The 16,935-nt window shown below is 41.7% G+C and overlaps 1 protein-coding gene across 3 annotated transcripts in view; it reads right to left on the bottom strand.

Annotated features, from left to right (window-relative positions):
* Window positions 1-7,498: 7,498 nt before the first annotated feature.
* ATP2B4 (ATPase plasma membrane Ca2+ transporting 4) overlaps window positions 7,499-16,935 on the bottom strand; it is a 187,150-nt gene continuing 177,713 nt past the window's right edge. For 2 of the 3 annotated variants that reach the window (XM_066624900.1, XM_066624898.1), the window contains one exon: window positions 7,499-10,328. In XM_066624900.1, coding sequence (XP_066480997.1) covers window positions 10,026-10,328 — 303 coding nt within the window. In that variant the 3' untranslated portion in view covers window positions 7,499-10,025. The remainder of the gene's footprint in view (window positions 10,329-16,935) is intronic. The other variant, XM_066624899.1, reaches the window with a different exon arrangement.

The following is a 16,935-nucleotide window of genomic DNA, read 5'->3' as shown; positions in this document are numbered from 1 at the left end:
TTTTATTTACAATTAGATTAAAAAAATGCTTGCCCATGGACAACACATGGCCTCACATGTTCAGCCTGGATTTGTCAGCGACACACTGTGGAGGACCATAGACGGTGACAGACATACAGGACAGAGGCAGTAAATATTCGGCACTGATATCTAGTGAGGCTTTGCTTGGCTTACACTTTTATTTTTTATGCCATAGAATAAGGCAGTGATCTGCTGGATCCAATTTCTCTGTTTAAAAGCAGCAAAACAAATTATCTGTACAACAATTCCAAAGCAGTTTTCTAGAAATCACAATATTTGGTCTGTATGTGAAGCAGGTTGAGAAGCCAACAGCCTGGTTCAGGTAATGGCAAGGCCCAAAAGTAGCTAACAAACTAGCCAAAGGGTCTACAAATTTTTATGTGGCTTGTAACAAGAATGGAGGCCAATTCTTTTTTACAGATAAGGACAAACATTTATTGACTGATGTCAGTATAATTTGATCCTATTCCTTCCTTCACTCATGTTGGTGAAAAAAAGGCATCATCACTTATGAACTTGAGCAGAGGTGTAACTGCAAAGGAGATGTTGATTTGGATCTGTTTCTACTTATGATCGCCAGTTGTCTCCTTAGAACTGGATCTGAAATCCTTAAAGAGCTCAGTGACACTTAGGTTCTGACATTCCATACTCTCCCACTTTTGTTCTCTTTTCCCTATCAAAACATAATATGTGAGGAAGAGGTTTTGAAGGGAATACAAAGAAACTTCCACATTTTGTTTTTAAGCAAGAATTATCTTTCCTGTATTTTGCTGCAAAAAATGTTGATCTTTTTCCCTATTTAAAGATTTGTAGTGATATCGTTTTCTAAGTGGGGAAAAACGCACAAGTGTGATAGTTAACAAAATGTGCTTTCCCAGGCAGGTATACTTTGGGCATATAAAGACTTGATTTTGTAGGAGACTGGAGGGGGGCTGCTTCTATTCTAAATCTTTGGTTTCTAGAGCTTCTAATTATGTACATATTCAGATGATCAGGAGTAAATAAATGGTTCCAGTGATATTAGTAGTGATGTGCTGTGGTGTTCTGTCCTGGTGAAGCACAGTGCAACAGAGCCCAGTGACCTGGAAATGATGTAACACTTCCAGAACACAAACTTTCTGGGCCCTAGCCACTGAACATGACTGGAACCTCATTCTGGTAGCATTGGGAGCTTTTCTGAGTCTGGCAGAGGCTGCACATGGTCTCTGTGGATCTCAGAAAGGCTCCTGGATGCAACTGAAGAACATCTCTGGTTGTGTGCGGGAACTCAGGTGATTCTCTGCCACCCCTGAATGCATGTCCCTGGATATCAGAAGTTATGAACATCTTCCTAATAACCAGCACAGATCACCAAGCCAGGCTACTGTGTAACCTCTAACTATTTTTAAATCCACTGGCTGTCTAGCCAGTAAGGTGAATGAAATCTGCCTGTTTGGGGGCTTTGTGCTTGTTATTAACATGTTGGCACAGCTCCTGATATAATGAGTTACCTAACCTGAATTTGAATGGTTCTCTAGGGTGATGGGAGGAGGAGGAAGGCTTACTTGAAATTTACTTCTACATTTGGCTTTCATCACCTGGCATCAAAAAATGTGGATTATGGAGGCCTCTGGCCTATCTTACTTATCCAATGAAAGCACCTCAAATATTATAGCTTTGGGAGCTGTATAGTGCAATTATGTACCCCCACAATCTGTAACATTTGAAGATACCCTTAACATATGCCCAGTTACCCATGAGGAATTACTCAGAATACACCCCTAACCTTTCCATCAAAACTACGCCCTGACTTGCCAATATGGAATGGCTAGGATTGGCTACAACCTGGTCCCAAACATTTCTCTATCACTCATACTTCAAGTCTTAAGAAGCAGCAACAACTGCAAAGAACCAGCACTGTCAATTCAGCAAAAGACAGAACAGTGAGCTTGGGCAGTGGTGGGCTGGTTGAAAGGCACAAAGATGGCAGCTTTTACAACTATCAAATTATGGCACAAAAGGAGCACAGGTCACACAGTAACAAGAACCACAAGGGCCACAGAAATCAGACAAGGCTCATGGGAGTCATTCACTCATACTTTGAATGTTTCGGTGTGGCAGCATAAAAAAAAGACGACCACATTAGAAAAATGCTTAGCTACATAGCAAGTTAATCTCCTAGTTCCCTTTAAAATCTATATCTTATAACAATTCTTAAAAATTCAAGATGACTTTGGTATGATCTATAATTATCCTGTACTCTGGCACATTCACGTGTTTAATCCTAAATTTGTCATAAGCAAATGTGCAATATTGTAAAGAATTCCATGTGAAGAAAACAGTGGGGATTTGGACATTCACAGGATGGTTTGTTTCTCCTGCCAGAGATTAGAGTTTCCATCTATGCTAGTTTCCGAACTAGAATTGTACAATACAGCCTTGTATAACTTACTTAAACATGAGACAGGGCGACCCTGGGTACAAAAAAGAAAAGCTGAAAAGCATTTAACTTTGCAGGGTTCCATACAGCATTGTTTTTAAACCCAAGCACATTTGCATGCAGTATTTACATACTAGTGATCTGTGGCCCACAAGGAAACTGCATTGCCATGTAAATACTACACTTGCCAAATGTGATATATGGGTTAAGACCCCTTTTAAATGTGATACTAGACCTAATAAAACTGCATGAGTGAACACTTTTAATGCACCCAGAGTCACTTAAATTGTGTCATAGAGGAGCTTCAGGAATCAGATCATTTGTCAGAGTTTAAGAGACTAGAATTACCCAATTTCTGGGAAGCAGAACTGGCTTCTAGTACAGGAATGAGGCTTCTGTTCTTTAATAGTTGTACTCTAAGTCAGGAGGTGTAGATACCTCTGCCACAGTGCTGCAATGAAGGGAGAATCTGCACCGACTAAATATTCTCCTTCTGTGCAGCTGTTCAAGACGACAGTATTTGCCATCCTCACTTGATGGCAAATCAAGTGAGATGGAAAGGTTATGATCCCATGACAGTATTTGCCATCCTCACTTGATGGCAAATCAAGTGAGATGGAAAGGTCATGATCCCATGACCTTTAATAAAGCCTCCTTCTTTATTTAACAATAATGTATACTCATTAAGAAACAAGTTTCAGAATAAATTGGGATATGCTGTATTTCAAAACAGCATTTTTATACTTGGAAAAAGTTTCATCATAAAAATGCTGAACATGTGCTATATGCAGAATTCCTTCCCAATGACATCCCTCTAACAGTGTACAGACTAGGTCCTGCTCATTGAGTTTAACAGCCTTTGTTATTCATTGGCCACTGCTGCTGAATAAATTACTTATACCCGTCTCATCACTATGTTTAATGATGTAAGGGCATGGTTTACCTTTTTTCTCAAGAGGGTTGAACTTGAAACACACACTGAATTCAATGACGTGTTTAGATGTTCTGTTGAACAAAAGTGAATTTCTAATTTCTGTTGTATTGCCTTGCAGTAGTACACTAGGGCCCAATCCCGAACTCAGCCAGTGCTGGCGCTAAGCCTTAGTGCTGGTGCTGGGTATGGTAAATGTATCGTAAAGCATGTTTACAGCACCTGGCGAGTAAGGAGCATTGGCGCTGGGCTCAAGCCAGTCAGGCACGGGGCCCAACACTGGCAGGATGCGCCACCACCAGGGGTAAGTGCAACTGCCGGGTGGTGATGTGGTTTCTGGGGGATAGGGGAAGGGTGGAGTGGGGGAAGGAACCTGGGTGGGAAGGGGATGGGACCAGTGGAGCCCTGCTCCGCAAGATCCTGAATTCCATGCTGGGTCAGAAGGCCCAACACTGAGTCTCTCAAGTCTGCACAGGCAAAATAACCAGCTCAGACTTGAGAAGCCCCATTGCAGGCTTGGGACTTTCCCTGAGGGTAGGAGATGCAAGTCCCTTTCTCCCCGAGGAGACTTCTGGTTACTTCCTGACACCTGCTAGATACAGCAGTAGCTGCTTTGGCGCCACGGCCCCAGCACGCACTGGGAAGTTCAGGATTAGGCTGCTATTCTCTTTCAATTTGAACAAGAAATCGTGTTTGAGATCAGAAAGCTGCAGATGTTTGCTATATCAAAGCTTCATTTGTTTTATATTTCATGTTTAGTGGTGAGATGATCACACTTTTAACAGGTATCCTGATACAAGAGGCAGATAAATGCATTTATTTCAATGCAAGTGCACTGTGAAACCGTGCATGGAGTGGCATGATTCATCATGACTCCTTTCACCAGAGTTGCATTCAGTGCACACAGTGTGATAAGTGCATGTATTCATCTCATACTTTGCTGGATTCAAAACCATGCTCAATCCTTGCTCTGTTTATACTGAAAGCATAATATATGAACAAGTCTTTAGTACTTAATATTGCACTCTGTACACCCATGTAGGTTCTACTCAAATAAAACATAATATTCCATATAATCACTGAACTATGCACGCCAGATATTTCCATTATTAGACAAGGAAGCCAGATTTTAAAGAAAACACAGTAATAATAATTTGTGTATGGTCTTAGTGACTAGAACTGCACAGGTTTTATACTAAAAATACAGATTCTTTTTCCTCCTAGTTTTCTTGGGGTGGGGGGTGGGGTTTTCTTATTTGTGGAATGTACAGCATACTGCTTCACTGCCCCCTAACATGAGTTATCTTATAGATTGGTCTTATATATGCATTGGTCTTATATATGCATCTTTAGCCTTGGCTAGTATTTGATGGCTCTTTCTGGACCTTGCTCAGAGATGGCAGAAGACAGAAGTGGCACAAAACATTTTTGAATATTGGAAACTTTGGATCAGAACTGCTTAGACTTTAGTTACATTCCTCCCCACCGCCAAACTTTAGCATAGTTCTCGCACTATGACTTTACTCCAAACTGGACTTCTAGTCAAGCAGATTATCCTTCATGTCAGCTTCAGTAGATGATCAGTGACTTTATAAACTGGTGGGACACATATTGAAGACATCACGGTTACAAGTGGGCACAGTTTATTCTCTCAACGCACTCGCGCATTATTTCTGCTCAACAGCAAAAAAGCTTTATTAGTTCAAAACATTATCCCTCCCCCCATTGCACCTTAAAAAAACAAAAAGAAAATTGGCTTGATTTCCCTGATCTGTTTCCTATCAGAGCATCATCTATGCTTGGGACTTACAAATGTTCCAGAAGAAGCGTGTAGTCAATCATTCCAACTCTGTCCTTCTCATTACCCCCCCAACCCCTCCCAAAAATTCTTCCCAAGAACCATATAAATACATGCAAAACATTGTACATAGAGATTAAATAATATCAAAATGCAATTACAGATCAGGTGCACTTTAAGCTGGACTCTAGAATATGGCAAACACACCAGGGTACATATTGCTTTGAAACCACCATTTTTGTTTTTAATGTCATGCATACCACATAATATTCAGTCATTTGTTTTGTCTTTTTTTTAATACAAAAATACCAGTGCTTATTATACTAGTTACTGAAAAAAGGAAAAATTAAATTCTTATCTGCATGCTTCTTTAGAAAAGTTTGTTAAATCAGATAAATATATATACAAATATTTATTTTAATACTGTATATATATTTATTTGTGGGCAGAAAAAAATCTTAAACAAGTAGTCTTAGCCAGGGGGTCCTCAAAGGGCACATGAATTTGCATTTAAGCAGGGCCAGCCCAATATTTCCTGGGAGTGTGCCAATGCTGCCTCCCATCTGATGATGTGCCAGTCTGTGCTCATGCCACTCACTGGGTGGAGCCATGCTCTAGCCCACCACATTCCTCCACATTTCCTCTCCTGCTCCATCTTTCTTTTTTCCAATCTAATGGGAGGAGGATACCCCTTACCAATCTGCTACCTGAGGCAACTGCAGGTGAAGGGTATTGGTTAGTAAGGATATTGCCATTATAGAGCACAGCCAAAGAGTGGGGATAGAGTTAACAGGTTACAGTGGCAATGGCTGTGATAAAATATTGTAGGTGTTCCAGTGGTATCATGGACACGAGACAGAGCTCGATCCATAGTATCCCCTCAGTGGTGCAGGTCGGTGGCATAGCTGGAGGGGGGCAGAGCACTCAGCCTGGCAGGGAGGTGGGCGAGCGGCCCCTCTCTTCAGAGCCATTCCGGGCAGGGGGGGCAAAACGGAGCCTTACATGCAGAGGTTTTTACTGTACCCCTTAAGGGCATACACATTTTTGTTCCTATTTTGCCCATGGCTAAAACGACCAATAGATTTGTTTTCCTCCTGGAATTGTTGTTTTTTAAAATAATATTTTCTTAAAACTTATTGCACAAAACTTTGAAAAATTAAATCAGATCCCTGTGCAAAACAATAAAAAGAACCAATTACATAATTATAACTCCTAAAAATGGATATTCTTCATTGCACACAGGAAGTGATGTAATGTCTTTGGTACCAATCTGCCAATTTATTTAACAAAAAGAATAAATTCCTACTATTATGATCAGATCAGGGTGTTTTGTTTTGTTTTAAAACACACAGCATTCCAAAGCAAAGTAACAAACAACACAGGACCTCATTTCCTGTCCGGCATGGCACGACCTTGAATGATTCCCCCACCCCCCATCCCCATATCATTCTGTTGTCAGTAAGATCCTTCCAGGTACATTTCAGAGAAATTACAATCTATCATCATCCCCATCCAGCAAGGGCAGAGCGTGCACAGGAGCATGTTTCTCTATGTGGCTCATCTTCCACAAATGTCATAAAAAAGCACACAAAAGGATGCGGTGTGGGGTAAAATCCCTACATCCTGTACTTTGAAGTGACTCTGTGCTGATCCCTGCTGGACTGAAATTGTGTCCCTACCCTCTCCACCCCCCCAAAAAAGATGGCTGGTGCAGTAAACTTTTGATAGTGTTGTTCACCTGTTAGGCAAAATGTGGGGGCACTGAACTGACGTCCCCCTTTCCCCTCCACTCCCTAAGCAGGTCATCAGTGCTGTGCAACCCAACAATGCCAGTCATTTGCTTAGCAAGTGTGCACATGCATGAATCTGTGGATTGGGGCCCATGCCGTGTTATCTGAAGCACTGTTTCTCTGCTGTATATTTTTTAGCAGTTCCTTAATAATTTAAGCCAGTCAACTGCTGCCAGTTTATCATTGAAACTAAAATAGAAAAAAAACCCATTTTACATTTAAAAAAATGTATGCACAACTAACACTTACACTTTAAGCAACCAGCCATATCAACATAATTTATATAAAAAACATATCTGTATAACACAACTGACTTTAGTACAAAGATGGCTGTTCAGAGAAAGGAAGCCGATTGGAGTCTGACCAATCACTAGGTTTCAACTGCCAGCCAGTCCACTGCAGTTACATAACTCACAGCTTTGTTTCCTTTAAACAAAATACATATGGCTGACTTAAAAATATCTGTTTCTGATCTAATGAAAACTATATATTTTTTGCATAATATTTATATAATTTTCCCTCTCCCACCCACCCCACGCTTTTACTGAGGAAGCTAAACACAAGGAAAAAAAAAAGTACTAAAATGAAGGCCAGACTCTTCACTGCAACCTGTCAATTACAGATTTCTGGGAGTGGCTTTGTAAATGCCACCATTTCTTTCCCCCACAACTTATCTGAGGTAATAAAAAATATCAAACAAAAAACAAATCAGTGACCACTCCCCAAAATATTTCATAAATATTTATGCAAGCGCCTAACATCGCCCCCTTTTTTTGCAAGTATTTAAAATATAAAAATGACCTTTGAAGCAATCCTTTAGAACAGAACTAAATAAACTGTGTTTTACTTCTTTGTCATCAGATAGGTCATGTAGCCAAAGAGATGACAGTGCCCAGCCCACCCCACTCCCGTAATTCCTCCCAATCTGTACAGATGAAAGGAGCGAAGTGAATTTCTCTGGAAGGAAAACAAGCAAAGGAGGGGATGGTATGATGCCTTATTTGCAATTAAGATGGTTGATGATGGATATATTTTGCTTTCCTGGATATTGGCAGTTGATTGAGCCTAGCATTCAAGTTCTCTTTACGTCAGCACTGGAATAGAAGACCTACTGAGAAGGAACTTTCATCGGTCTACCTTGAACATGTGATGGAATTCAGTGATGAATCCACAAGGCGAAAGGGTTTGAGATCAAAAATGAAATCAAAATACTCAATTTTAAGTTTCTTTACTTTTTTGGTTTAAGGAACACTTATCTCTTGGCAAAGCACCAGGCTCCCATATGGTAGGCGGTGCTTTGGGCAGTGCTTAGACAAGGCACAGGAATTTCTGCTGTGCGTTCTTCAAAAATAAAATAAAATAATCACTATCAAAGGAGAGCAGTATACATTTGAATGTTGGCCAGGCAACAAAACCTTCATTATGGCTACTAACAACAAGGTTCTCTCTTTTCCTTCCCTATAGTGCCTTTGAGAAGTTTGAGAGATAGTGACAAGAGAGAGGGAAGGAAAGCATTGGGAGGTGAGACAAGCCAACAGTGCCAAGCTGTGAGAACTGCTCTGTTCCCAGTTACAAAACTGGATGCCCCACCTTTCTCTCAGTTAAAGATGCACTATTTCAGCAGGAGGCTTCTCCACCCATGTGGCTATGAACTGCAAGACTGATACAATTTCTCTCACCCACTACAATCCTGGTATTCAGAAATGCATTCTAAGATGAGGGTGGCACCACTGCCACCCACTGTCTCTGGCATTCTACTTAAGCCAACAAGAGGTAACTACTTTGGCAAGAGATGGAGGGTAGTTTGGGTACAATGTGAAGGGAAGGCACTCCAAACAAGGAACACAGGTGAGCGATTTTGTTACACCTTATTTTAGGTAATTGAGGATGGGGCTCTGCGCCATAGCTGATAGATAACATGTCCCAACTGTACAGAGTCAACTCATTAACCATTTCCCCCATGAAACAGCATCTAATGAACGTTTTTGTACCCAAGACCCCTTCTTTCTTCAGTGCAACAGCACTTGTAGAGACTAGTAGCTTATTACCAGAGTGGTCTGTGCTATCCTATTTTATGCAGAATGGCTGATCTTTGAACACTCCTTCCCTAGGACAAGCCTTCTGAAAACTACTGGGAGAACAGCTGAGACTTATGTAGCATTCTCTGGGGTTGGTTTTTACCAAGATTGAGGTTGGGATGTTGGTCTTTCTGAGCCAATAATGTATTTGCCAGACAGGCAAAACTGCAAAAACCTGAATCAAAACAAGGATTAAAAACAACAACTAAAGGACACTCCTAGACCTCCAATAAAACACTGTTCAGAAGTACTTCACTCTTAACTCTCTCAGAGAAAATGTTGCTATCATATCTTCTTGTTGCTTTGGCCTCACCTCAAATCACATCACTTGAGAAACATTGTAAGACTTTTTAATCACCCTCCTCTCCTGTCTGAGCAATACTACCATGGAAACAGAGAGAGGAAGGAAGAGATACATAAACAGAAAAATAAAAGGTACCATTCCCCTACATCCACCCCCCCAACACAGATGGAAGACTGGATTAATTTTCATATCCAATACCTAATTCAGAATCCCATTTCCTGTATAAAGAAATTACATCTCCTTGGTGTTCATCCCAATCTCCCTAAGAACATGTGGATTTGGATTCCACAAGTTAAAAAGGAGCTACTCCTACAAATGCAGCTTCAAATGTTAAAACACAACTCCTTAAGAGATCTTGAACCTTGTTTCTTTAAGCTTGCCACTTCAAAGAGGGAAAAGCCACTAGTACAGACAAGTGGAACCCAACTCAAGGAGAAGATATATCAACGTGGCAGTTTCTCACTTGAGGAAGGCACCTCTGCCCCCAAAACTGTTGCTTAGAAGTAAATTTCCAACCATGTGGTACTGTGGTTCCTGCAGCTAAATAATCATAAAAGGGCAGGGGAAAAAAAGGGTAGAAAATATAGGCATATATATGAGGACAGGAAGTGGCCGCAGTGTGTGGTCAGATGTTGGTGTCTAAGTTGCATGGGAGGAAAAATCAGGATGATAAAAGTTCAGAGGTCAAACCGATGTTTCGAAGCTTTCCAGATGGCCTTCTGGCTCCGGACTGACGTCCTCAGCTCGATCGCCATACGCTGCATTGTTATTTTGGTTGAGGGGTGAGGACTCGCCTGGATTCTCCCCACTTTGCTTTAGTCCTTCAACTTCTGGGTCTTCATCAGCGCCGTCAGGGTATGGGGTCTGAGGCTCATCTTCCTCCAGGATGAACTCTGGATGACTCATGAAGTTATGGATGGAGCTTCTGGATTTGGATTTCTCGAGGCCTTCATACAGAGAGCTACGGAACGCATTCACCACTTTGATCTGTACCAAAGAGGAATGGGGGGAAAAACAAGCAAACACAAAAGTAAGTGGTGGCCAGAGGGAGCCCTTAAGGAGTTCAGGGGAGAGAAGAACGCAAAGAAGTACAAAACAATAACAGTGGCGGCAGCAGCAACAAAAGTAGTTTTAGACAAACTAAAATCAATATAAAAAGTGGACCTATGGAGAACCAGAATGGTCACATGGGTCAAAGGTCAGGCACTACATGTGTGATGGGCAACCAACTATGAGGAGGCTTCAGAAGCTGCAAGAAAAGACATATAACACTTTTAAGATAATAGCTTTGAAATGTATGAACATTCAGAGCACAGTTGATCTCAAATGTGTGTCTGTGTGATCAACAACAAAAAATACCATGAGACAGATCAAAGTGGTGAGTTAAACAAACAGCCTCACAATGTGTGATTTTCTTCAAGGCAAAATTAGGGTAGAAAGTGGCTGTGTCAGTTTTTAAATGTTGAACTCAATGAAAAGATTAATTGGCTGCATAAATCGCATACAAAAAAGGGTGAGACTGCACCAGTTTCAAGCAGATGCCAGTAATAGCGTACGGACCATGCAAAAGTATGCAAGAATAAACTAGATGACAGATGCTAAACTGGAGCTCCAGGGCCACCTTCCACTCATGCTTGGAAACTGGCCAACATTTCCTAAGAGAAGTTACTAACTTCAGATCTTGATCTATAAGTATGCTAAGCACTCATCACTGCTCTGGGCAGAAGCTGATCAGTGCTCTTGACCCGTGAGAATAAGGCTCCATGTGCTTTAGGGGCAGGATCTCAATTAGTAGCCACATAAGCATGATTGCAGGCACAGAGAAGTCTCCATAGAGTTAGAAATGGAGGCCCGGGTTTGCAAAGACACCCCCTACACCAATGGCTGTTGAGCAGCTCTGCCTAAAGCTCTAAATGCATTTGGTAAAAAATGGTCAAACCTCAAAGTGAAACTCAGGACAATGATATTCCTCCAGCCTCCGTATAAATCACAGTTTGCTCGGTCATGGGGGTAAAGAGCAAATCACGTTTCCAGAATGCAAAGTCATTGTGGACACTGGAATTGAGGCATCTTCCCTTTACAGGATGCAGCAAATTTCTGCAAAAGTCATGCTCACCCAGACAAACCAATGCAACAAACATGAAAGTACAGTGGATCACAGCTTGTCCAGCCTAATTGTTTATTTGTCAGGTGAAGAGATAGCGTGTCAGCTTTCTGCAGAGACTTGTATGCAATATGTAATTCACAGAAACACATTCCAAAAGCAAAATTACTATCATGAATCACAATGCCATTCATATTTTATGTAGAGATGGTGCAACCCTATTACCATTTTTTAGATCTACTGAACTTTAGGCCCAACTCTTTAGATGCATTTATGGGGGGAGGGAATTCATTTCCTTTTGAGTATCCTGTTATCCATAACAATGGTAAGAACACTTGTATGGTATCAAGGGTATCATGTCCTCAGGTTTCCAGTTCTCACAATGGGGTCTCTGCACCTATACATTCTTCTTCTGAGTTTGGATAAAGCAAAACAAAACTTGCAGAGCATTCTGAATCCCTTCTGACAGCCCACTGTATGAACACATTATTTCTTTTAGAATCCGTAGGTCTCAACATTATTCTGAAACTGTCACTACCCCCATCTTAAAAGATGGGAATTCTGAGCTTCATGGGATTCATGTGACTTGCACTATTGCCAAAACTTCATATTGCCTGTATTATGTAATGACACGCCAGTAAGTACTTCTTGTTGTAAACCAGTTTTGAATGAGTACATTACTTCTTTTTAAATCCACAGGCCTCAATGGTCTTGAGTTACATGGGAGTCATGTGATTTGAAAACTGGCTTTGGGAAGAGATGGTGTCCAATTGAAAAGCAGTTGTTGGAGGGACAGCACATGGTCTTCCCTATATCCACCTCTTCCCCACTGGATTCCATTCTTACTCTCTCCATTCTCCCTTGCCAAGTTCCAGATCCAAGTGTGTGATGCAAACATTGGTCTGGGGTACTGATGGAGAAGTGCAGGAAGAAGCAGTAGGTTGGGAAGGAAGCACCTTCCCCCTTCCTGCTTCTTCTCAGCATATCACTCCCATCTATGTCATTTTGCAGAGGAGAGGTGATGGCCAGGTTTCAGCATCAGAAGTGCCTGCCTAATGTGCAGTTTGCACTTAAGCCACACAAGAGAGGGCTGGGAATGGAATCCAGAGGTTTTAAACTCTCATTTCTCACCTGAAGTTCTTGCCAACATGTTTTTTTTTAAGATGATTCTAAGGGTCTGACTTGCACCTTACAAACAACTCTTTCCACATTGTCTGGCTTACACTGCTTTTGCACAAGTATACTGGTGAAGTTCTGTTGGCAGGTCTTTATCCTGGCAGAATGTTTGATCCCAGTTCCTTTGCTCAGTCTGGCATCTTAATCCACAGCACTGGCATCAGGGGTTGGCAGGTCAGGCACTGGCCAAGGATCCTAACGCATCAAAGGACCAACCTTCCAGACCAATACTGGAACCCTCAAGTGCTGGTAGGCCACATCAATGTGTTATCAGGGGATGGATGGGGATCGTCAAGGGCTCACAGTGGCACAGGGCCGACCAACAATCCTACCCTGCTAATCCAGCCTGACTCATGTTTCTTTTAATTAGTCCCAAAGTGATAGGAACAAAGGCAGAATCCTCTATATTCACCCATATTACTGCCTTCATTTTCTCCATGCATTCCTTGTGAAGTCCTATCTTACCAGCATGGCTCTCTGCACTATATTGCAGTTGAAAGAATGTTTATCAGAACCAGCTTCAAGCTTGCTTCACAACAAATCTCTGAACCATGCTGAGATCCAGAAATTGACTGCTGTTCAAAGTGATAACATAATCCCTATAGGAGATAACATGCCAACCATTCTATCTGTTGGTGGAAGAGGCTGTCCATAGCTTGCTATCTGCAAGGTCTTAGCTTGTGAATACACTTTGCTCACTCACCTGAGAGCAATACTGTACTCCAGTTCCTGTTGGTAAGAACATATGAACTGCCTGATTGAATCAGACCTAGTCTAGCTGGCAGCATGCAGTTGTCAACAGTGGCCATCAGGATCCTTCTGGAAAGTTCACAGCATCCAGATGGGTAATACCAGTCTCTAGTCATTTGTCCTCAGGGAATCTTGTCATCTCTCTTTATGTTAATGCCAATAAAGGTTCTCGAACTCTTTCTTATACATGAAGACTCTATTCAACTGTCAAGGTTAATACTCTGACATTCTCTATTTGAGGCTTTTTTCTGAAAGCCACCTAAACTAATGGTCCTTACCCTGTCTTGCTACACTTTTATAATCAATTTCATTGGCTGACTCAAGTTCTAGTACTAGAAGAGTGGGAGAAAAATCGCTGTCCACTCTCTTCACACTGTTATTATACTCTTTCATGTTCCACCTCAATATTTTTCTTTCTTTTTTCTTGCTTTTGCTGCTGCATTTGTTTTTCAGCTTCTAGCGCTAGGACAGGGGTGTCAAACCCACTTCCTACAGTGGGCCAAATAGCATTCATGATGTCTGCTGAGGGCCAGAAGTGATGCCTTAAAGCAGGAAGTTATGTTACTGAGTGGATCATGACTGGAAATAAGCACATTTTTCTCACTGAGGAATTCATTAGGTGCAAATGACAAAAGAGAAAATACGCATATCTTGATCATATTTTAAAATATGGAAGAGCTCAATAAGAGCAGCTGATGGTGGTGCTGAGAGCATAAGGAGCTGATAAAGATCTTCCGCGGGTCCCATGGGCCTTATGTTTGACACCCCTGCACCAAAAGCACTAGAGAGCTAGTCTTTTTTCTCATTCCAGCACACTTAAGTCACGTTCATTTTTCAGATTCTAGCACGCTAACCACACTAGCAATTTGAAATGCAAGCTCGGAACTGAAAAAGATGGCTGCTGCCATGCATTTTATTTCTGTGTCAGGAATGGTGGTCTCCATACATTAGAGTTGCAGCCTCCATGCAATAACTTTCAATGACTCCTGTATGACTGGACACTATTTTGCCATTTTTTAAATTGAACAGCTCTAGAAGCAAGCTTGAGGCATGCTAGAATCGTCACTTTCTCCTATCTCCATTCTGAAAAACGAACACAGCCTCAGACTCTAATTCTATACACATTTACCTGAGAGTAAGCCCAACTGAAGTCAATGGGACTGACTTTGGAGTAGACATGCATAGGATTGCACTAGTAGATACTTTCTCCAGAGCCACAATAACTGCAATATTATTCTTCCATTCCCAGAAAGTACCAGGTTGTGGGCATATTCTTCAAGTTCATTTAATTGTAAGCTTCATAATGTTTCAATTCCTATTAACCTATGTTGCCAGACCAACTTCTGGTTTCTCTTCATAATGATAAATGATCTTATGTTCACAAGCTGTGAAAAGGAATTTTGTCATTTTATACCTTGGGTGAAAGTTCTGGTTAAAAAAGGCAAATTTCTGCAGATAATTATACTTTGTGTGATTTCCTTGCCTTAATCATTTGATTTGGTTATCATAAAGCTGGCAGGCTAAAAGGAAGCAAATTCAACACCCCAGTCCACCTCCAAAAACACAATGGAACTCCCCAGAGATCTTTGGTTTCAGAGTATTGGCATATACAGAAACACAAAAAGGTAAAGCATTATTTGAAAATCATAGTATGGTAACTCAGCCCACAGGTTCATTTGATAAAGGTTAGGGTGGGTAGCTAATGACCTGAGAGGTCAGCCAATAACTTTTGTGGATACTAGTAAACTTCTCTGAAGACATCAATATGACCCAGCCTTTGAACTCCAAAAAGCATTTCATCTTGTTCTGCACATAAATGAATCTTATCAGATACATTGGCATATTGATATGCAGTGCTAGAGAGTCTAGACTCCCAAGTTTAGGGAACAGTGGAACACAACAGCAATGCCTTCATTATATAGCCGAATGGCTCTGCCTGGAAAGGCACTTTGGAAAGGTGGGCAGTACTGAGGTGCTGAAATTAAACATTGTTTTGAAGTATAAAACAATGCAAACTCTAGAGAACATGTATTGGGCAAGGAATGAAGAGCTGAAGCCAACCTTAGAAACCAAATTCTTTTAACATTCTTGATGCTGAGGAGCAGCACAAACCCAACAAAGTCAAGGACTATTTAAAGCTGGAAAATGCTGCCAGAAGGACAGTACTGGTCACTCTTGGGTTTGCAGGCTTTCAAAATAAGAATGTTAAAGCTATTCATTCATTGTAGCAGCTCCAGTTAAACTTCTGCTTAGACTGAGAGAGCATTGGGGATGCTTGCCCACTCTCAAAAGGTGTGTTGAGGCCACTTTGAGAATTGGTCTCAACACACATTTTGAGAGTCGGATAGCATAACCAATGATGCTTGTAAAAACTGAGTTCCATGGACTTCATCTCAATACTCCTCTGCATTTTGACTGCAGATTCCTTTTCCTTACAAAAGTGCCCCCAAAAACAGGAAAAAAAGAAAAAGAAATCTTTCAAAGTGGTTGGGAAAAAAAAAATCCATTTCTGTCCAAGAACCTGTGTGAATAAGTTAACTTCATTCAACATTCAAGTGACTTGAGTGAAACTCAGGATCCACACCTGTATCTTCTTAGCTGGCATGACCCATTTTTGGCTGCATGTTTTTTGCCTTGATTCCACCTGCCAGAGTGTTTGTACAAAGGCAACATCAAAGTTGTGCCCTGATTGTGCACAGAACAATAGCTTTTGAACTGGATTCAGATGCTGACTGGTTGTATTGCAATTAGACAATCAGTACTGGAGGATAAACTTCCTTACAAGATAGCTCACCCACCACCACCGGTTTTTACATTAAGTGTAATTGTCCCATCAAACTCAGTGAGGCTTATTTCCAAGTAGTCTTAAGGTCAAATTCTATGCTGCCTTGGTCCCACATGTTACAGTGGCACCAAAACAACTGCTACTGTATCCTGCGGGACCAGAGCAGCAGATGGATGTTGCACCCCCGCAGCCCCTATGGGTCTATTCAGATCTGCACCAGTAAAATCGATGGTGTGGATTTGAGTAGCCTGTGTCAGTCTTTCAGGCTCAGGAGGGGGCGATAGGATACAATGGCAGAGACTGCTGCCCCCCCCCCACTGCCCTCCTGGGCCTGAAATCCATGGGCCACCCTTCCCCTGCCCAGAAACACCCTTCACCCTGAAATGCTTTTCTGCAGCTTGGAGGGATACCACCCAGCACTACTCCTTGTCATCCCACTGGTGAGGAGGCCCAGCAGCAACTGGCACCTGCTTCCCTGCTGGCACCTACAGCAATGTGCCTTACAGCATGTTTACAATGGTCATTGCCCGCACACGAGTGAGTGGCACTGCCCAGGTAGTGGACTGGGCTGTTACACAGTTTGAGCTATTGGTTCCCAATCTCATGCTGTACCTTTTTGTCTGATGCTGGGGACAATCTCCTGTTCCCCTCCTACAGTTTTCCAAGTATTTCCAAGCTGGGAATAGTTTTCCAGCTTCCAATACTGGACTGAAAAAGGGAATGGACAGTTTCCCTACAGTTCTTTTGGGCACCTGAACATCTCAAAAACCCAACTGGAA

This window comes from Tiliqua scincoides, chromosome 4 (genome assembly GCF_035046505.1).
Source record: "Tiliqua scincoides isolate rTilSci1 chromosome 4, rTilSci1.hap2, whole genome shotgun sequence".
NCBI lineage: Eukaryota > Metazoa > Chordata > Lepidosauria > Squamata > Scincidae > Tiliqua > Tiliqua scincoides.
Note: the sequence above shows the minus strand (reverse complement) of the source record. Positions and strands in the feature narration are given on the sequence as shown.